Source organism: Drosophila suzukii, chromosome X (genome assembly GCF_043229965.1).
Source record: "Drosophila suzukii chromosome X, CBGP_Dsuzu_IsoJpt1.0, whole genome shotgun sequence".
In the NCBI taxonomy this organism is placed as follows: Eukaryota; Metazoa; Arthropoda; class Insecta; order Diptera; family Drosophilidae; genus Drosophila; species Drosophila suzukii.
In genome coordinates this window covers 3,484,515-3,505,230 of record NC_092084.1, presented here as the reverse complement: position 1 = coordinate 3,505,230, position 20,716 = coordinate 3,484,515, and the positions used below count along the sequence as shown (strand labels likewise).

The 20,716-nt window shown below is 42.2% G+C and overlaps 7 protein-coding genes across 8 annotated transcripts; 4 read left to right on the top strand and 3 right to left on the bottom strand.

Moving 5' to 3' along the window:
• Positions 1 to 1,903: 1,903 nt before the first annotated feature.
• On the bottom strand, positions 1,904 to 2,996 carry LOC108015082 (uncharacterized). The gene is made up of 2 exons (XM_017081321.4): positions 2,171 to 2,996; positions 1,904 to 2,052 (listed from the first exon to the last, which is right to left on the bottom strand). Exons 1-2 carry the CDS (start codon positions 2,388 to 2,390, stop codon positions 2,036 to 2,038), a joined length of 237 nt encoding a protein of 78 aa, XP_016936810.3. The 5' UTR covers positions 2,391 to 2,996; the 3' UTR covers positions 1,904 to 2,035.
• A 4,358-nt stretch (positions 2,997 to 7,354) lies between these two features.
• Positions 7,355 to 7,972, bottom strand: LOC108015081 (uncharacterized). The gene is made up of 2 exons (XM_017081320.4): positions 7,701 to 7,972; positions 7,355 to 7,637 (listed from the first exon to the last, which is right to left on the bottom strand). The coding sequence occupies exons 1-2, from the start codon at positions 7,926 to 7,928 to the stop codon at positions 7,629 to 7,631; spliced, it is 237 nt and encodes a 78-aa protein (XP_016936809.1). The 5' UTR covers positions 7,929 to 7,972; the 3' UTR covers positions 7,355 to 7,628.
• A 621-nt stretch (positions 7,973 to 8,593) lies between these two features.
• LOC108015019 (uncharacterized) lies at positions 8,594 to 11,061 on the bottom strand. Its single transcript, XM_017081247.4, has 2 exons — positions 9,223 to 11,061; positions 8,594 to 8,813 (listed from the first exon to the last, which is right to left on the bottom strand). Exons 1-2 carry the CDS (start codon positions 10,235 to 10,237, stop codon positions 8,749 to 8,751), a joined length of 1,080 nt encoding a protein of 359 aa, XP_016936736.3. The 5' UTR covers positions 10,238 to 11,061; the 3' UTR covers positions 8,594 to 8,748.
• A 2,117-nt stretch (positions 11,062 to 13,178) lies between these two features.
• LOC108015040 (coiled-coil domain-containing protein 80) lies at positions 13,179 to 14,297 on the top strand. The gene is made up of 3 exons (XM_017081272.4): positions 13,179 to 13,458; positions 13,558 to 13,737; positions 13,803 to 14,297. Exons 1-3 carry the CDS (start codon positions 13,203 to 13,205, stop codon positions 14,204 to 14,206), a joined length of 840 nt encoding a protein of 279 aa, XP_016936761.3. The 5' UTR covers positions 13,179 to 13,202; the 3' UTR covers positions 14,207 to 14,297.
• Positions 14,298 to 15,072: 775 nt separating this feature from the next.
• LOC108015054 (uncharacterized) lies at positions 15,073 to 15,764 on the top strand. The gene has a single exon (XM_017081294.4). It carries the CDS (start codon positions 15,177 to 15,179, stop codon positions 15,663 to 15,665), a length of 489 nt encoding a protein of 162 aa, XP_016936783.2. The 5' UTR covers positions 15,073 to 15,176; the 3' UTR covers positions 15,666 to 15,764.
• Positions 15,765 to 16,505: 741 nt separating this feature from the next.
• Positions 16,506 to 17,256, top strand: LOC108015065 (uncharacterized). The gene has a single exon (XM_017081305.4). It carries the CDS (start codon positions 16,580 to 16,582, stop codon positions 17,117 to 17,119), a length of 540 nt encoding a protein of 179 aa, XP_016936794.3. The 5' UTR covers positions 16,506 to 16,579; the 3' UTR covers positions 17,120 to 17,256.
• A 1,789-nt stretch (positions 17,257 to 19,045) lies between these two features.
• Positions 19,046 to 19,631, top strand: LOC108015063 (uncharacterized). 2 transcript variants are annotated; one of them, XM_065867702.2, is made up of 2 exons: positions 19,046 to 19,448; positions 19,500 to 19,631. In XM_065867702.2, the coding sequence occupies exon 1, from the start codon at positions 19,082 to 19,084 to the stop codon at positions 19,445 to 19,447; it is 366 nt and encodes a 121-aa protein (XP_065723774.1). In that variant the 5' UTR covers positions 19,046 to 19,081; the 3' UTR covers position 19,448; positions 19,500 to 19,631. The 2 variants fall into 2 exon arrangements, with proteins under 2 accessions (XP_065723774.1, XP_016936791.1); XM_017081302.4 differs by having other exon boundaries at positions 19,048 to 19,448; positions 19,518 to 19,631.
• The last annotated feature ends 1,085 nt before the right edge of the window (positions 19,632 to 20,716 follow it).

The following is a 20,716-nucleotide window of genomic DNA, read 5'->3' as shown; positions in this document are numbered from 1 at the left end:
CGAGGGGAATTAGGGTCTCCGGGCACTTCGTCACCGGGAGGATCCGTCGCTGGTCGCTATCACTGACCAGCCCACCTTATCGGTGACGCCTTATATCCGGTGTGATCTGATAGTCTCACCTCATTTCAGCCCGAAATTATGCAGTGCAATGGGGCTCTTTTCCATTCCATAAATATATGTAGAATACCGCGTTGAGGCCTTTCGTATTGTCAAATGTTGTCTACATACAGCGGAGACTTAGTGGAAAGTGGAAAGCATAAATTACTCAGGCTATAGATATTCTAGATCTTCTTGAATCTGTTAAAAATATAAATTACCTGTGTAAAGACTTTTGGGAAAAAAGGGACTGAATTCGAATCCTAACTATAATAACATGGTTATATTATATCGGATTCTCGTACATTTCGCACGGTATATTATTCCTTTATTATTTCAGCCTGATGGGCACAATCATTGGGAATATTTCACTGGATGAAAATTTTTATTAAATTTTAAGGAGTACCATAATAGTAGTGCATAGCGAATATGGCATGGTATGCAAAAGGTTTTATACACTGATAAAAAAGTAATAAATCCAACGTTTTCAAACTTAATATAACTATTGGTTGCTATTTTCTTCATCCATAGACGTAATTATTTATTTTAAATACGGAAATATTTTATGAAACAAATTTATTTTCTTAATCATCTTCTTAATAAACTTTTATTTTAAAATTAAAAATGTTTTTATTTATCTTTACCATTCCATATTTCAGTGTGGCTATTCAGTTTTAGACAATTTTTCTGCAATCCTTATATATTTAAATTTATAACTTAAATGTTAATTTGGTGGTGCTGGTCAAGTCCAAATTATATATCGCTCCATAATCCGAAACCGTTTGGCCAGTTGTGAAATCGGAATTTCATTCAGTAATTAACTCCGACTCAGCTGACATGTCGATAAGGCGGTTGATGAATCTGAATCGAAGCCGAATCACCTGCGGACTGATTAGATGATGAGGTGCCAGCCCCTCCTCCAGCTGACGTAGTGGTACAAAGTTTGGCGGACGTCTGACCAGCGGACCACTCACGAGCGGCCCTGGGCTCCCGATCTGCCCGATATACGTCTCCATATATATAGGAATATATTTCCGATCTCTGCGAGCGTTTTGGCACATTCGAGTGATCGATAGGTGGTTGACGGCTCTGACGCATGTAAAGTACGTTTATTCGTATTATTTCAGGGGATTAGGAGAGGGGACTTATTTTGGTTATCGATATGGGGAAACGGGGGACAGGCCCCAGATTTATATATGTTCATTTTTAATTGTCACCTAAAAAAATATAGAATATAAAATATTACTTCTAAATACATTATTTCCCATTTTGAACTAAATAATAAATACATTTTAATAAATCTATGTATCTCATATTAGATTTAAATAAACTGGAAGTAACAAGGATTTCTGCTTTATAAGAACTTTATAAATTTATTAAATAAGTGCTGTGCTGTTTTGAACTTATTTAAATTTACAGAATGCATAATTTAAGGATATTAATACGTTTATCAGGCCAAAATAAATTGCTTAAACTGTCATAAATGGTAACAGCAATTTACGGGCAATTAAAATGCGCTACCTGATACAATAAATAGTGGGCCACGATAACAGCGATATAAATTATGGCGAAAAGAGTCACGGGCAACCACCTGTTGCAGGTGAGACCGATTAATGCCCCGATAATTAGCCATCCATGGCTACCCGAGGCATTATAATTGTTAAATAAAATATTTCCGATTCCACTCGAGTAGCTGCTGATATCATAGAAATCCCCTGCGTTAGGCACATTTAAATGATAAGAAAAGGCGGCGAAGTCCCCTTTGATGGAGTTCAGCTTCTATTACTCCACAAAAAAAACACTTCAATTGGAACAGTGGCTTTGTTGATTTATTATTTAAATGGTTAGCGAGCGAGGCAGATAAATAGGATAAATAAATAGGGGTTGTGTTGAGAGAGTGCGAGATTCGTTCGATGATGGGATTCACTTCGGATCACTTTCAGCAGCGCACGCCATCTGCAAGGGATACAGAGATATGGGGTTTGTTAGCACTGGGTGACCAAGGCGTATACGTAACGCGTATACGTGATGCGGTAGAAAATCACATCACTTCAGATCAGATCGAAACACCCACCTGCATTGTAGGCAATGATGCGCCGGCAGTTGCCCCGATGATCAATCATGTGGCACTGGGGGCAGGACTTCTGCATGCCGTGGGTGGCCAGGATCTGGCCGCGATGGATGCCATTCGGCTTCAGGAAGATCACGCGACGCGATTCACTGGGCGTTGGGGCACAGAACACGATCACGGCCCAAAGGCAAAGTGAGTACAGAAGCAGCTGGTGCATCGACATCGTTCCGCTCTCGTTAAATGGGGTATATCTCTGTTATATTATATAGGTTTTTATCTCCGAGGGGGCGCGATAAACAAAAAGTTGGGCTAACCAAGTGGCTTGCTCCAGTGCCGGCAGTTAACTGATTTTATACGAGTTTGGGGTAGCACTTCTTAAGTGCTCTGCCCGCTTGTCTTTTCATTGAGTTGATAAACCGCGAACAGGGTGTCCCCGCTCCCCTTTGGGCCCGACGAGCCGTAGACTTCCCCGACTGGTGGCAAACCACCCTGTTTTCTTGGTTTCAGAGGGAGCCCGGTGGAGCCAGGGGAAATCTTATCTTGTCCTCCATGCCATTTGCAATCTGTGTAATTGAGTGCTTCGCTGGCCCAGCAGTGATTTCTATTCCCGCCCGATGCGAAGTCGAGCGGTTGCCGAGCGAGCGGGCTGGGTATCGTACCGGTATCTAAAAGCAGGGGGATTCGGACCCCATAATATCATCATCTTTGAACTCATTGCATTTGCACAGGACGTGGCCCAAGTATGTCCCCTATTTTCGAGGCGAAAATCAAAAAGGGTCCTTGAGCAAGACAGAACAGGGGATTTTTCCCCGCTCTTCCTAGAAATTTGTATGATTTAACAAGAACTTCAGTATCAGCTATAGAACTCAGAACTATACTCTTTAAAGGAAAAAAATAAGAGACCAACTAAAATCCAATTTGTTCCCTTGATAAATTTGGATAAGATATATTACGCAGTAAGGGATATATATGTTCGTTTTAAGAAGTCATAAAGAATATTTAAAAAAACATTGTTCAAATATCAAGAAATTCATTCTTTGAGAAAGATACTTATAAGGTTTAGGTATCTACAACTTTAAATCAAAGGCTTTTTAAATTGGTTTTATAAGGACTCAGAAATAAGATATAGTACATAAGTAAACAAGTAAATATTGAGTTAAAAGACCAGAAACTTTAAAGCTGAAAAAAAATGTTTTTAAATTATTTAACGATTAATATTGAATTTAAGGTAAGCATAATATTTAAAGCGTGACTATCTTATCTAAATAATTGAAAGCCCCGCCTTATAGCGAGATTAACACAGAGCAAAACCTATTGAGCAACAAACTTTCCCGAACGCAAGCCTCACTGAAATAGATAACCCTTATTTTTAGACCTGAGTAAGAACGTGGGTTAATTGGCTTGTGCTCCCCGAATTTTCGGTGTTCGGTGAGTTAGCCATAATCACTATCTATCTAGTGATGTGGACTAGATAGCGTACAATTCCGGGAGCGCTCTGAACTTTGACAAAAAGATCCAGGGTGATATTTTCGCTGCGTAACGATCGCCGTGTGAGCCATGCGCAATTCCGTGTAAAATTTTTGGCCAATCATCGGGGCTTTCTGGAAAAGCGGTTGGTTCGTGTGGTTCGGTGGAGTGGGTGGTTCGTGGTGACCACGCGACAGCCCATTGAGTATTCGACGGCAATTGCGGAACGAGGCACGTCACAGATCACACATATTTGCCCTCCTTATCGCACCGCACACCGCTGAAATTTCCCGAAAATGTGATTGAATAAGGGTCTTGCCAGAGGAGCAAATAGATATTATAAATATCGTGCTGAGTCAGAAGCGTTCCTCGACCTACCGTTATCTCCTTGACGCCAGAGTTCTCGGGTCTCGTACCCTATATCTAGTATCTTGTATCTTGTATCTGCGGTATCTCTGCACACAAGCCATGGAGCCCAGTATTTCATCATACTTTTCGAGACCGGCGACACGTGATGTGACGTAGTTTCGATTTCATGACGAGGCGCAAAGGTTAACGTCCACAGGGGAAAATGTATCTGGGGTTTTCCATAGTTCCTTGGGGCTTATGATATATGCTTATGACAAGGGCATACATAACGAAAGCTTGGACCAACTACTTTGGCATAGGTCATTTCACTACGTATTTGGGTTAAGAAAAATGTATATTCCAATTTATTTTTGTATTTTTCGCAAACTATATCTTAATTATTTAAAAAAAAGTTTAATAAAATGTTTTTATGTATGAATACTAGGGTGTCCCTTATATGGCAAAAAAAAATTTTTTTTCGAATTTTGTAATGCATACCCCCTGTATCTTTTATAAATGTAAAACCTTACTCAAATATGAAATTTGATCTTTCTAGCATGATTGCAACCCGTGCCGACCGAGCTTCAAATTTGATCAAAAAATGTTTTTTGTCCTATTATTCCAATCTTCTATAAAATTAATCAAAATGAAATTAATGAAGTGAATAAAATGGAAAATGAATTTATTGTAATATTTATATTTATTTAAACACATAAAATAATAACAATCAGGCAGGGTAACTTCTATTTAGTGTGGTTTTTTTACAGTCCGGATATAAATGTCTATGTTCGTTGACACAGCGCAACAGGTATTGTTTTTGTTCTTCTTCCGCCGTGATAAGTCCTTGAAAATCTTGCATTAATTTGACAGCCCTCTCAGCAGTGTCATTTACAACCTTCAACCGACTTATCCTACTTTTAGCTTTCAGAAAAGCAGCATTATCATCCCAAGAAGATATATCTTCCTGAAGAAAACTGTCGTCAATCTGCAGTCGAGTTAGAAATTGTTTGCTCTTCTCCGATACAAAATCATCCAGCGTTTTATCTTAAACAAAAAACAGGTTAATTAACAAAAAGAATTACAACGTAAAGTATATAAAAAACAGACACAAAAAATAATTTTAGCTTACCAAACAACGTTTGGGACATTTCTTCCTTTGATGGAATATAGCGTTTGCCAACATCTGACCTCTTGTCCCTGTCTAAGTTTTCAATCATTTTCATTTTGGTTTGGTTATCAACCTCATTATCAAACAGTGATAAAATGACTGTCTCTTCACACAAGTACCATAGGTGGTGGCTGAACTTGCTTAAAGCAGCTTTTGAAACTGTTGTGTCAACTTTTTCGTACTCTTTTAATGCCTTCAAGAAGTACAAATCTTAGTTAGGTGCTTTAATCGCCACTGTGCATTCAAGCCAAGGCTTTACATACAATGTGACGATAAATAGGCAAACATCTTGTAGGGCCCTTTTGTCTTTTACAATCATTCTGACTTGAGATTGCAGCAAACATATTTTTAAAGAGTAAATCGCTCTTGCCATCCACCGTGCCTGATGCATAGCTCCAGGGGGCCTGATTTTTATTTTCTTGTTTGTATCTCCTCCCAGAAACACTACGCAAAGTTCAACTAATTCACGATAATCGTCTCTTATGAAAGATTTTTCCAGTTCTGCTTTATAAAACATTATCAAAGATGTAATATTTGTCTCAGCAACATATTCTTTAACGAAATCAAGGCATAGTTCAATTTTATTTGAATCGATGTTTTTCCAATTGTCTCTGAAGTTCTTAAAGAGCGGAATATCTGCGCTGTTAGTAATGTGCTTTATCTTGGTTTCGAAGACAGTTTTTAAGACCAACTCATAAACATGATGACGACAAGCGAACAATAACAATTCTCTTTCTAAAGTGTGTTCTAAAAGAGCGCAAGCTCCATTGTAACGTCCAGTATTCGAAGATGTGGTGTCGCAGCACATTATTTGTACCTTGTTATTAAGATCCCAGTCACAAAGGGCGGTTGAGACGGCTTTTGATTGATGTTTACCAGAAGAACTCTCCAGTTTTGGTACTGCAAGAAGCTGTTCTTTGTCGTCAAATGAAACTATAATTGGCAAGCGTTCTTCTTTTGAAACTCGCACATTCAGCCCTGGTAATAGTTTTCCATCCCAATGGACTGTGACTACATCAGGAACATTGTTCTGAAAATCAGTTTTTATTGCTTCTGCCCTAGATTTTCTCATCTGAGTACGAATTCGCTGAATCGAGGATTTATTAATTGGGAAATCATCACTGCTCAGACCAAGCGCTTCTACAACCGCATGAAGAATGTAAACGGAGTCTCTAATGCTCAACTGACAACGGTCTAAAGCTGCGACAAGTTTAGGTGTTATCAGTTTCTTTCTACCTCTTTTCGAACTTGTTTTAGAGCCGAGAACCACTGGCAAGCTGATTTCAGAATACAAAATCTGTTCCCCGTCCGAATCTTCGGAATGTTCCAAGTTTTGTGTAGTAGAAGTAGATGCAACAGCCAATAATTCCATTTGTCTTAATTTTCTTTCCTCATCGTCTAATCGTCTCTGTCTAACTCTTTCTTCTTTCTCCGTCAATTTTTTGTCTACACCAGCTAAATATCCTGGTCGACCTGGTTCTCTTTGTTTATTCAAAAATAGTTTGTCTTCCTCTATTTTTATTATTTTCAAGGCATCAGCATGTGCAATATCAAATAAGTTATCAAGGCTTATTTTAAAATTCTTTTCTCGGTCCTTGAAAGTGGCTAGAGTTTTTTTACAATTTTTTTGCAGCTCTCTCCAAGCATGGTATAAATCAATAAGTTTCTTCACGCAATTGGGCAATGCCCTTGTGGGAATTCTCGCTTTTTCCCAAAATATTAAACACTCCCTAGTCACAAGATTTGCACTTTCACTGAGAGTTAGCTTGACTTGCCGAATATTATAAAATAAAACGGAGAGAACCTGGCGATTTGATGGTAACTTTACACCAGTGATTTGATGACTAGGTAGCCCGATAAGAAAAATATTTTCTTTATCACTACGTAATGTCACTGACATCTTTACTCAACAAACAATAGTGCACCAATAACACCAAAACTTACGAATGAAATAACGAATGAAGCGTAGTCCATAGTCGCAGCGCTGTAACCGCACCAACTTGTACGGACAAGCTTAAATTGCAAGTCGGCACGTGTTCTCTTGCATGCAACGGGCTAGTATTTTTTTCTAGAACATATTGAGTTATTAGGAACGTTTTAAGAAGGTATGCGTAAAAATATATCAAACATGAAAAATAAGGGACACCCTAATGAATACGTTTGCTAAAAAGGTAAAAAGTCTTGTCAAATAATTGCAAGGCATATATTTTTTCCACATAAAAGTATCTTTATTAAAAAAACATTTAATTTATAGTTACTAACAATACCTACTAACATACAAAATGTACACCTAAAGCTAAGATCGTGTTGCCAAGCAGAAGCGAATAACATATTTAGAAGTTTTCGCTATCTGTCAGTTAGTATTTACAAGATACGTAGACGGTTTGCCTAGGCTTTCGCTTTAATATCCGAGGACGCACAGACTTAAAATAAACACGCAGTTAAAATTAGCTAAGCCCAGTGGGAGATTCCATATTTTTAGACCAGCTAAGAGGGTAAACAAGTTAGGGTGGGTAAGGCAGATGTGATCTGGATCTGGGGAGCACTCACCCTCCTGCAACGCCCATGGTGATCGCGAACGAAGCCGTGACGACAGCGGTTTCCGCGCGTGTCGAAGAGCATTCCCTTGCCCAGGGCACCGGTGGTGTTCTTGGCCGCCTCCTGGGACTGGGTGCTGTTCAGTTGGTTGAAGTAGATCACTTTTCCCGACCCGCTGCACGAAGAGCCCAGCAGCAGAACCAGGAGCAGAAGTCCGGCGGACAGCAGTACGGATCGCATCTCGTTCGCAGAGGTTCCCAATCGCACTGAGCTGTTTTTGCCAACTTGCCGCCGCCCGACGATCCAGCTTATCACTTTTAGATTAGCTTGTTTACCCAGAGACACGAGTGTATGCCCAGTTTGGCTGGACACTCCAGAATCTCGTCTCCCATCTATCTATTTGGGAGGATGGTTCTTGCATACTTTCAGGCTGCCTCTTGGAATTGGTAAGATTATACGTATTGATACCCTATATCAAGTCTTTTAAAAAATATTACAACTCTAGAATTTCAATTGTCTTTATAATTATCCAAAATACTAAACGTTTCTTGAAACATACCCTTTTTCAAGTACTAATCAAAAATGTATACAAGCTATAGTTAACTAATATATAATCGTTATAATAATTTAAAATACCTCTCTTTAAAAGTATTCCCAACGTAAAAATAAATATTCCAAGAGTGAAAAGGTTGACAGACCTTTTTGGCAAACGTTTTTGAATGGCTTTAGGTGAAGGTTGTCTGAAAATGTTCTATGCTTTAATGGGACAAATGTCAAACTATGACAATGTAAGAGCTTGTTCGTAATGGGTTTAATAAAAATATTTTTTGGCACAACCAAGCCCATTTAATAATGTAAAGGGAATCGAAATAATACCTGAATTTATCGAGAACTACCCCTAGATCTTAAGTTTCGTATATTTGTTTTATTTTCAATTGTTTTATCGTCTTACATCACAATGAGGAACTCTAGTTTTGTCTGTTCTCTGGCTTTTTGTGTATTTTTCTAGACCAAATCTCATCGTCTTGGGTGGCTTTTTCGGGGTCTGGTAGGTTTTCTTCTATCGTGCGGTGGCGCCCGGCGCTGCTCGATACACACAATTATCGGGATCTACAGTGATGAGCTCTGTGGATGGCAGATTAAATAATATTATTTTATAAAAATAAATGTTTTAAAAATTTAATTTTTTATATTAAGGTTTTGGTATAGAAAAGTTATAATATCTGAGTTTAACTTTACAGCAAAGTACTTTGAGTAAAATGTGGCTAATCCTGATCTGCAGATATGTTATTCCTCTATAATGGTAATGGATAAAGAATATACGATATGACAGTAAATAATACTTAAGAGTACTATCATGAGACGTAGGATTTTATGCAAAATCAGTTTCGTAACACCCGGAGATCATCTGAGATCCACGAAATCTTTATAAAAACATTCATAACCCATCAATCTCTTCAGTATATAATGTTTAATAGTTCGTTATTGTATTATATTATTCATTGTATTGTACTATATAGTCACCCCAACTCACCTTGGGCCGCATCCTTGCCGCAGCTGCGTTGGCTCGGGTTCCTGGGCCTGCCCCTGGACCTGCGTGGCTCCTGCTCCAGATCCCGCTCCTCCTCCTCTGAGGTGGAGAGCGTTCTCCCCTGCGGTCTCCGGCGAGTCGCGGCCTGCACGACACTGGCTGGAGCCTGTAGAGCCTTGGGCACCTGCTCCCGCTCCTGATCCATCTCCTGCTCCAGGATGTTCTCGCTGGAGGAGTGCTTCGGGGGACGACGGCGTCGATGCCTCAGCCGCTGGGAGCTGAAGCTCTCCTCGCGGATGACCAGGGTGCCCGCCTTGCTGGTGCGCAGGAAGTAGCGCGGCGCCTTGACCACCTCCTCCTCCTGGGCGAACTCCGGCGAGGAGTGCCTGCCCTTCGAGAGGCTGAATCTCTCGAGGATGGAGCTCTGCGAGCGGCGGTAGCGTCGCTTCTCCCTGGGGCCCGAGCTCGAGGAGTTCAGCGTGGAGGTGGAGGGCGGCGTGGGATAGACCAGCAGGTCCTCCGCCTCCTGGAAGCGAACTCCGCGCAGGGAACTGGAGCGCCGCGAGCTCACCGAAGAGGGTTCCCAGTTGGGCAGTTCGTGGGTGCTGAAGTCGATGCAGCTGCCGTGCGTTTTCCGCCGCCCACTCTCCCGGCTCGAACTGGGCGTGGCCGTGGGCGTGGGGGTGGGCGTGGCCGAGGGCGTTGCCTCGGCTATGTGCAGGCCATGGAAATTGCGCTCCAGGCTCAAATTGGAGGTGGCCGAGCGCTTGCGGCGCCTCTGGGGCTGCCGGGATGTGTAGGTCTGCTCCTCCTGGCCATCGGCGTCCACCAGGAGGTTGCCCGTGTGATCGTAGAGGAGGATCCGGGGCAGGGCTATCTGGCTACAGCTGCGGGAGGTGCTTAGCTCCCAGTTCCAGTGGCTCGGCTTCTTCAGCTTCAGACTCAGCAGATTGGCCAGGGGATCATCTTCCCCCTCATCCTGCAGAGCCTCGTCCTCCTCTTCAGCTTCCTGGGACATTGCAGCTCATCAGCTGGGGTCTCTTCGCAGCGGATGTTGTGGGTTCCTCCACCTACAGGTCGGATGGGCTTGATCTTTTGGGGTCTCCGTTTCCTTCCACCTGTTGGCCGTCCGTTCTGCTCTTGTTCGATCTGCCTTTAACTGCTGCTGCTTCTTCTTCGTTCACGGCTGATCTTCTGGCTCTTCTTCTTCTTTTGGCCTTTGGCCAATTTATTGTTTATCTCAACTGTGCCCGTACAGGCGGCACTGGATAGAAGGTCTTTTGAAAAATCTTTCAACGATTTTTGATTTCTTTGTATTTTAAGGCTTATAAGGCTTGAATTTTCTTTACAACATAATTTATGTATTTTCATACGTTTTCCTTAGCCTGGCTTTACTGTCCCCTGAATGCTGCCCACGCTTCAATTATTTTTGGCTTCTTTTTTCCGAATCTTCTCTCTTTTATGTTCTGCTATTTTTAGTTGATCTGCTCCCAGAGGCGTCCCCGTTCGCTTTCCCGATTTCCCAATTTTCCCGACTTTCTGGTGACACTTGAGTGGGCCACACTGTGCCACTTCTTAGGGCCTTCACAAAAAATATAAAAAATAACAGGCCCAAGAAAACAGCACACAAAACTGAGTTTTATGGGCTGGCAAACAAAAACAAAGCTATATTTTCCGAAGACAGTTTATATTGTGGCGCTGTCTCGCTCGCACTCGGCTGCTGCCCCAGCGCGCCCTCTCGCTCCGACTCGCGTCTGCCGTCTCGCTCTATTCCGTGATCTGCGATCAGCTGCGATCGCGTTGAGTTCCGCCCGCCAACGTGCCTCGTAGCCAACTGTTCGTCTTGGCCGCATCTCGCGGCCCAAAAAAAAGCGGGCGCCCCTGCCCCGCCCCCTGTGCCACCCCACACCCACTCCGCCCCGAAAAAGGGGGAAGGGGGGGTGAAAAAAAATAAGACCCACTGGCAATTTGCATATTTCACGCTCTCACAACGAGCACTTTTCGTAGCAGATCAGCCGAAAGATATCTCAACTTGAATACCCTTGCAGATCGGTTCCTAATATTTATCATCTTTTCTACAATATCATTTTAAGAATTTAGTATTTAAAAAGATTAGGGTTCTTATATATATTATTACCTAAGTATTACTGATAACAATCTTAAGCACTGTATTAAAAGCAAATATCCTTATAATCACAAGTACTTCACAAATAACCATATAGTATTATTGCTCAGAGATTTAAATGGATTTTTATGAATATTTACTATAATGACAATAAGGCTCTAGAAAAATGTTTAACCAACCAAATGTTATATAATCTAAGGAAATTCTATCTTAAATATTAATAACGAATGCTGAAAAATGTAAATTGATATAGGTTAGGAAGTAGGATAGGTTCTATAACCGTTGTAAGCCCTGGATAATTAATCACAATTTAAGTGACAATATAGTTTTTTTCCCCCGAAACACGAGTATTCCCCCACATTGACACCGCTTATCCGCGTAATCCCCTAAAACATGTCACTAATTAATATTTCGCAAGCATTTCACCGAAAGGCCCCTTCGCAAAGCCCCACTGACCACTGATCAAAGTGATGATGCCCCCGCTCGAAGCGTATGCATATTTTCAGTGTGTTTCTTCACAACATTTTTGTTTATCCATCCCGTGCCACGCCCCGCGGCCGCCCACTTTCCGAACCGAGGAAAATACACAGTTTTCTGTTATGTTATTGGGAAATGACTGAAACATATGTGGCCGCCGTCGCTCGGCTAATTTGCACCGCCCTGCCCCCGAATTCCCCACGCAGCATTTTGCCATTGAAAAATGACAAACAAACAGGGGCAAAAGAAAAAAGAGATGGGTAGAAAGAAACGCAGAGAAAGTAAGCGAACTGGGAAAATATGTATGGGGAAAATGACTTTTCACATATTTCCCATCTGCCCGCCGAGCATATCGATAGGCGAGGTCCTGACACTGCCGAATGAGTCAGCTGCTGGGGAATTTGTAACCCAAGAGAACCGATCGAGGGCATATCGATTACAAGGGATCCTATAAATCTATAATATTAACAATATTGCTTATAACCGTCAGAAGCAATTTAACATGTAACATGTAATGCAGATTGATTGGTTTACTATATGTCTGCTTTGGTATATTTTCACAGCATTGCTTATTTTTCGGTTTCTTCTTTGAGTCCTTGAGCTCACTTAAATTAGAAAACAACCTTTTTTATTTTTTTGCAGTTATTATATTCCATTTAGGAACAGTTGTTAGTAGCCGTAGTTATTTAACAATCCGTGTGAGCTATGTTTTTTATACCTTACATACCCCTAACTATAAGTTCCTGTGTTGTTTCTAGTTTTGTAAACAGTACAGTAAAACAGTTAAAAAAAAGCCTTATACCCATTTATTAAATCATACGAACTTTTTAAATGGCTAAATAACATTGTTTACAATCTTTTATATTTATTAAAAATGGATATTATTCTTTTTACATGCTGGCTATATCAAAGAATATACATTTGAATATTTGCTAAACAGTGAGTCCAAAATTTGTTTATTTATTTGTTTTGCGCCTCGGTGATTCCGATATGCCCAATAAAACGGGCAGCAGAATAACCTGCCAATTTTCGCCATGTGCCTCCCCCTCTCCCTCTTCAGGGGCGCCCTGGGAAAGGGGGCGGGGCATTTAGCCAAGCTCGTGGCAATTATGTTTGCGGCTAATTTGTTACGCGTCCGTGGAGGAAATCTAATTTATGCGGACATTGATGCATCGTCACGAGGCGTGGGCCGCAATTAACCGGAGCAGACCGAAAGTATGCAACACTTGGCGGGGCTCTTGCCCGATTCTTCCGCCCCACCAGCCCCTCCCCCAGGGTCCAAGGTCAGAGGGTTATCGAGTTTGATAAGCTTCCGCACAGTTTTCATTCCGTTCCGTTCTGCGAGCGAAGCTCACAAAATAGTTGAACCGCAGACTACGCGATGAGCAGATCCTCGATTCTGATTCTCCTGCTCCTGGGAGTCTCCTGCCTGGAGATTCTTCAGGCCCGCTCTCTTCCGGAGGGCGAGCGCCACAGGTTCGTGCGCAGACGCATCTCCCCCGACGATCCCGACCTGGAGATCATCGAGGTCAAGGAGGTGTACTATGTAAGGCGGCCCAAAAAGGTGGTGGTGCCCCTCGATGAGGACGAAATGGACTGGCGGATCCGCTGCGACTTCGAGCCAAGTCTTCCGGAGTGTAAGAAGAGACCTCGAAGAGAATTCCACTTCATTCATCAGATTATACCATACTCAGGGTCATCTTAAGTATACTAAATATGGGCTTACTTCCTTCTAGGCAGGGACTTGATAAAGAAACCTGTGGTGGCTCCCACCACTAAAACCATAACTACAACCACTCAGGCGCCCACTAGCACCACAACCACCACTCGCAGAACCACCACCACTCCAGAACCCTTGAGGGATGAGTCCATGGAGCGTAGGATTCGCTGTGAGTTCGATCCCACGGCGGAGGAATGTGAGTTTATATTACACGACACACATTTGAACTCAACTTTACACATGAGTTTTTTTGATTTTAAGGTGCACCTTCAACCACTTCTACTACAACGACCACTACGACAACCACCACCACGGAATCACCTATTCTCCCAGAATTCAATGATCCCGAATATGAGCCGGAATCCAAGACTCTTCCGGAACTTAACGATCCCGAAACTGAAACGGAACCAGAACAGGAAACCGAACAACAAAGTGATACAGATCCCGAAATCGATTCAGAAGGCGCCAAAGAAGAGGTCACCGAAGAACCAAGTCCGGAAGATGTTATCCCCTTGGCCGATGACGATGGCGAGAGCGATGATAACGACACTGAGGACCTGGAAGATCAAGAGGATGATGCCGACTTGGAAGATATATACGATGTCAATCCCAACGAGGGAGAAACCCACTCAATCGGGGCTCACGAAACCGGCGCTTGGAACTAGAGTCAACACTGATAGTAGATGATACGGAAAGTTCGATTTAATTTGTTGCTTTAATTGGGTATCAATAAAATTACAACTTTGGAACCAATAATGTTTTCCCTATATAAACATGTTTCGAGGGTTGATTAAGATGTTCATGTGGCAAAGTAAGACGGTGTTTAGTTGTCACTTCCGTTGGTTAGCTATAATATATAAATGGAAAATATTTTATTTATCTATGGACTATGCATAATAATCCCAATATATAACATATGGCGATGAACATATGGTGGATAAATGCATTATTATGGGGACAACAAATCATGTTTAAAATACAAATAGCTAAGGATAAGAAAAGATAAATATACTTTAAGCTCCTTTATCACCTATGGGGCCTATCCTATCCCTCGAATTTTCGCAGTTCTTCGAGAATGTCTTATGGCCTCGCCAATTGTTGCATAATCACTAGCTCGTGCCATTGTGGGTCAATTCCAGATCAGTGCGTCTGAGTCGGGTGTAAATACCAATTGAACGCATCTTGCCTAGTATGGTATATATACTATATAGTCCATAGTCTATAGTCTATTTATAAGGCATATTTGTCACAGCTTCCGGCTCGGCGAAAAAGTACGTGTTTATTTATGTGGCGAAATGTGAAAAACAAAGTCACAGCGATTGGGAAGAAGGCGGAAAAGGGATATATTATCCGAGGGATATATATCTTTATCTGTATCTGTATCATTGCGTATCTGTATCTTTGTCGAGCTGTGCTTAAATCAGCGCACAATTGCGATGATTGTTGCCGTTCGCCAATTGAATTAAAGAAAATGCGAAGCAAGTGACACACAAAGGCGACGGCGATTCGAATAAAATGGGTGGAAATCGAGGCGCCCCAGGTCAGTCTCAGCGGAGTCGGCGTTCAGTCTGGTTTTGTGGATAAGCCAAAGGAACCGAATAATATACATATACCTTATATACCTTATACATCGCGATGAATAGCTTGCAAGGATCCCTTGTCCTGCTCCTGCTGGCCGGAGCATTCCTGCAGAGCCGGGCGGGACTCTTCGATTGCGAGGACAAGATTCCCGGACTGGGCGATGTGAGCGACAAGATATCAGAGATCACGGGAAGCAGCACCAGTTCGGAGCACGAGGTGCGGGACTTCTTCAAGAACGTGGGCTGCCATATCAAGGAGGGGGCCAAGAAGCTGGGCGAGAAGGCCAAGGACCTCGGCTCGGAGCTCAAGGAGGGCGCCCAGAAGCTGGGCGAGAAGGCCAAGGTCCTGGGCAGCGACCTCAAGGACCGCTTCGACGACTTCCGCGACAAGCTGGCCAAGGACTCCGCCGAGGAGATGAGCAAGGATCGCGGCTTCCTGGCCAACGTCGAGATCATCAACCCGGACATCCTCAAGGGCGAGCAGCAGTGCGGCCACGGCCACATCCTGGATGCTTTGGGCAACTGCAGCAAGTTGAGGAAGTAGTCCTCCGGGAGAGTCCTCCGCCTTGCCCCCTCCTCCCCTAAACGCTTAAGTTTTTTTATGATTTTTTTTTGTGTAAATAAAAATGAAAAGTGAAAAACACACCTCGTTTCTTGGAATATTTTAACGGAGGGAAATGTTCAGCTTTATTACCTCTGCTTGTTATACAATGGAATATTTCTATAGTATTTATTGATACGTAATTTCTTATATTGCTTTTATTGCCCAAATTTATGTGTGTCCCTGTTTAAGAACCTTATTTTGCTGTCTCCCTCTTATTGATGACTTTTTGATGACTCACAGTTGTACAACTCTAGAACACATTAGAGATTAAATGGGCTTACAAAAGTATCTCTTTAAAGTATCTCTTCGATTTAATGAAGAACCATCATTATTACATATTCAATATGTAATCTAAATATACTAACTAGCTGTCTAGTTCTAACGATAGTAAGAAAAATACTTAAAACATAGGTAATAATAAAATCATTAAAAACAAAAATTACTGTTCTTGATTCCTTTACAAATTTGAAAATAGGATCATTTCGACACCGCTTAAAAATCTAGTTGATGGATTAGTCACCTTTGCAATTATTCCAAGTACCAATGAATCATTCTCCATTCGCGTCTTTTCTCTTCGACACTTTCTGGAGAATTCTTCGTCTCTCCCGGCATTTCCCATTTCTCCGGTCCCTCTTTCTCTTTCTCTGGGCCTCTCTTCTCGCTCGCCTAAAATGCATTTCAGTGGCCCGACGACTTTCTCGCCGAGCTTCGCCTCTCGAAGACCCAAAGCCCAGCCCAAAAGCCACCAGATACCCAAGAACTTGGTCAACTACTGCGGCTGCAAACGGGTTTCAGTCGAGTTTGGGGCCTCCGCGGCGATACACGATATTCGAGATTCGAGATCCACAAACGCGATGACTAATTCCCTGATAATCGCAGTGTTTTTGGCCAGCCTGTGCCTTTGTTTTGGCCAAATGCAGGCAGCCTCGATTGTCTGCGGCTCCGAGGCCAAGTCTGCAGGGGATTCGGGCTCGGATTCGGATGCGGATGCGGTGACCACTCCCAGTCCCAGTGAGGTCAACAAGTTCGTCCACAGTCTGCAGTGCACTCTGGAGAAGGCCAAGCCCTGGATAGCAAACATCGAGAAGGAGGCCAAAATCTTGGAGGAGAAGGCCAGGGATGTGACCAGGTCGCTGTTCCAGCGCATAAACATGCTGGTCAATGTGCTGGCGCTTCCTGCCAACTCTGAAAAGGATAAGGAAAAGGATAAGGAGCCTGAGAAGGAAATCACCACCACCACCACCGCTGAGGGACCTTCCTCCACCACGGAACCATCTAGTTCCTCAAAAAATGATCTTAAGGAGGAGCAAACCACCTCTTCTCCGACTCCGGTTCACTTGGACTGGCTGGAGGATCATGCCAATGAGGTGGACTACGTCCCAGAGAAGAATTAGATAAGCCATATACCTACAAATATTTATAATAATTAATAAAGTTTCCAGGTCTTACATGGCATGGAGCATTTCCTATTTATGATAAAGAAGCGTCTAACTGTTATTACAATATATTATTATAATATTCCCCTCTTTTATATATTATTTTTTTGTTACTCAGACCTATATAATATATTTATTGTATTTAGCATAACTGGAACCCCGAAACTTGTTTAGCGCATCGAGCCAATTGGGTTACGGTTCTTAATAAACCGCTTCCTCCCCCCGGTGACTCACGATTATGATTCTTTCTTGACTTTCTCTTCTGGACTTTTCTGACCACTGGGGCTACTGGCCAAAAATAAACAAACAGCCTGCCGACTGAAGCCCTGCAACTCTGGCATAGCTGATGAGCCGGTTTTGGTTGCGAATGGGTGTGAATCATGAGCCAAAGGCTCTTTGCCCGCCTCGATCTCACATCAATTGCTAATTGCCAGTCGTCGGGAAAGATGCAGCTTCTGGGCACCTGCGCACTCCTGACAATCATCGTCATGGTCGCCCTGTCACTGCCCATCGTCCAGGCGATTGTCTGGTCGGGATTTGGGTGTTCTGCGCGGGATCATCGGGGCTGCTGCTACAACTGGGTGAATCCCAAGCGACCGAGGCCTCCATGTGCCCCCCAAAACAGGAAGAGCTAAAACCTAACGAAAAACATTTTTTTAAATATTTAGAGCCCCAAAGGCACAAGGGAAACATCACAACGCACTGCAGATTCATAAAAAAATACAAGAATCCGACAAGTTCAATGAGTTCTATACTTAAGATTTTTTTCTAGTGAACAAGGTGAAATCTTTTAAAGAATAAATACTCCCTAGCTCAGCCAACACACAAACAAAATAATTGTTTTTCTGTGAAACCTTATCAGTATCAAAACTCTATAAAGCTGGTCTGACATAGCGAATAATGGGCTGAAAATAATATTTGATTTGGTGGTAAAATTGGGTGTTTAATGGCAGTATATAAACATTGTTTGGTGAATAGTAGAGCCCTCGTGACTTCGCCAATTGTTGTTGATTATCCCTTAATTTTGTGTGCAATTTGTTGAAGAAATAGGTACGAGTTTTTATATATTAACGTATTTTTCTGGATTTTTTCGCGAGTACCCTTGCTTTTTGAAAGGTTTTTTTGTTATATTTTTTAGCGTAAACTTTTTTATTACAGCTTATGTTGGAACTGGTTTGGATCATAAAAAATATATATAACCGACCTAAACTTTTTTAAGAGTAATACAAATGAAAACAATTAATTTGAAATTGGAGGAACTATATATTTATACATGGAACAAAAAATCTTGTTAATCTGATATTAATTGAAGCTTAAGTTATTCAAATTGATTTGTGGATTTAACTTATAGAAGTACACTTTAATTCAAAAGCAAAAGTACAACTCCTTATCTCTTGTTTTTAAGAATGTTAATAAAGTTTACACATTTGTTTTTTTCCATCTCAGAATAGTAAATATATTCTGACTTTTATGTTGAAGTCCAATTATAATGGATGTTCTTGAGCCATTTCAAAACAGTTTGTAATTGTCAGGTCATTGCGGGAATGAATAGGCCGTAACAAATTGTATTTTTATTTTTTCTCAGTATTTTAGTGTCATTCCGAGTGTTAGTAGCAAAGTGGTTTTTTCAAACTCGCGTGGAATTTCTCGCTGTGCACTGGAGCTGCTATTACAACAAAGCTAGAGCAGTTCGCATTGAGTGAACGCCGAACGAGCGAGCGCACGAACGCAACTTGATTGGGGCTTATTTCAGCCAGGGGCGTGCAGGGGGAACTGGGCCCCTGGCAAGGGGATGGGAGGGGGGCCTAACCGGTTGCCGGAGAACCGGAGAATCGGAGATCGGAGACCGAGATTTTTAGATCGTAGACCGCCGATTCGGAGCGGACCGATCAGTCGCGTTGTCAAGCTGAAAGCGTCGAGATGAAATCGCTAGTGGTGTGCTCCCTGATCGGATTGGTGCTCCTGGTGGCCGGTGGCCAGGTGCGCGGCGAGTGCGACGAGGTCAAGGCTCCCGAGGAGAGCGACTTCAAGCACTTCTTCAAGAACCTCGGCTGCAAGGTCAACCAGGGTGCCAAGGATGTGGCCGAGGCCGCCAAGCCCTACACGGACAAGATCGGCGAGGGCGCCAAGGAGTTCGGCAGCTCGGTGGCCCAGAAGTACGACGAGCTGAAGCACAAGCTCACCGACGAGGCCTCCACCACGCCCAAGATCCCCGTGACCTATGACGCCCCCACCGAGAAGGTCCTTCTGGCCCCCATCGGCGGACCCAGCTCCCCGGCCCCGTGAGGTCAGTCCCGCCTAAAAGTCCTGATCCCAAAATATCCCATCCACTAACCAGCTTCTCTTGCCATTTCAGGTATCTGATGGAGTTCCGGATGGAGGTCCCCTCTTCGTTGCATAAGTTTCTTTGTTTTTTTTCTTGTGATCTATATAAAAATAAAAGCTAAATCAAGTGATGTTGGAATCGTGACCTGTGTTTTTGCGATTTACTAAATTGCTGATAAGTGGGGACTAGCTGGGGATCACAGATCGGTGGTTATCAGTTCGGAGCTAATTAACTCAGGCAGACCAAGAAAAAATGTGCTGGGGGATCTTTGAACCACAGAAGGCTGATTACAAATTACGTCAATTCAAGGAGAACAATTTCATTTAATCAGTTCATAAAAACAAATATACAAGTATTTATATTTGGGTATGTATATAGGGAAATTTCCATTTTAAATAAACTGGGAACATGTGTCTTGATCAGTTCATGTAAACAAAGAATAATATTTGGAAAATATTTATCATAAATAAACTGAAAAAGTTTAGTAGTCACGATATATCTTATTTGATTAATCCCCTTTTCGCAACAAAAGACAGTTCAGTGTACTTTTGCCTCGAGAACACAAATTTATTGGGAAATCAGGGGAACAATAGCCATCGAGACATTAAAGCAATAAACATTTGGCACGGAGGGCAAACCGCAAGTGATTTACATTTGAATCGTAATTATTCAAATTAAAACCGCATTGTAAACAATTACTTCCGAGAACTCGGAGGGAACTCAAGCGCAGAAACACTCATTCGAGATCATAAAGACAAACATCGTGTGGCGACCGTCTCTCCATCCATCTACAACCTTCACTCACTCCAGATCCAAATTATATAGTCGAGATGCTGCCGATCAGTCACCATGACGGGCAGTTCGTTTATTTCGCTGGCCTATAATTTATGGGTGGTTTTTAAGAGTTTGCATGGGGATAATATATGTATTCTGAAGTGATCTAGTTTCGGGCCAGCCTGCTCTTTTGTGAAAGACAAAGATGCGATAGGGTAAAATTTTAATCTCCTAAATATACAACTACTGGCTTATAAATATATAATAATAAAATAATATAATAAATACTATTTAAAGCAGAAAAAATATTTATTTAAACGCTCTCAAATCAATTCCAAAAATTTATTTTATAAAAGGATTTCTTAGTAAAAGGACTCAAGAGATATACTAATCACTACTAAATGGAAACAGCCATAGCATTATTTTCAATAGGGTTATAACTAAATTCTGAGCCC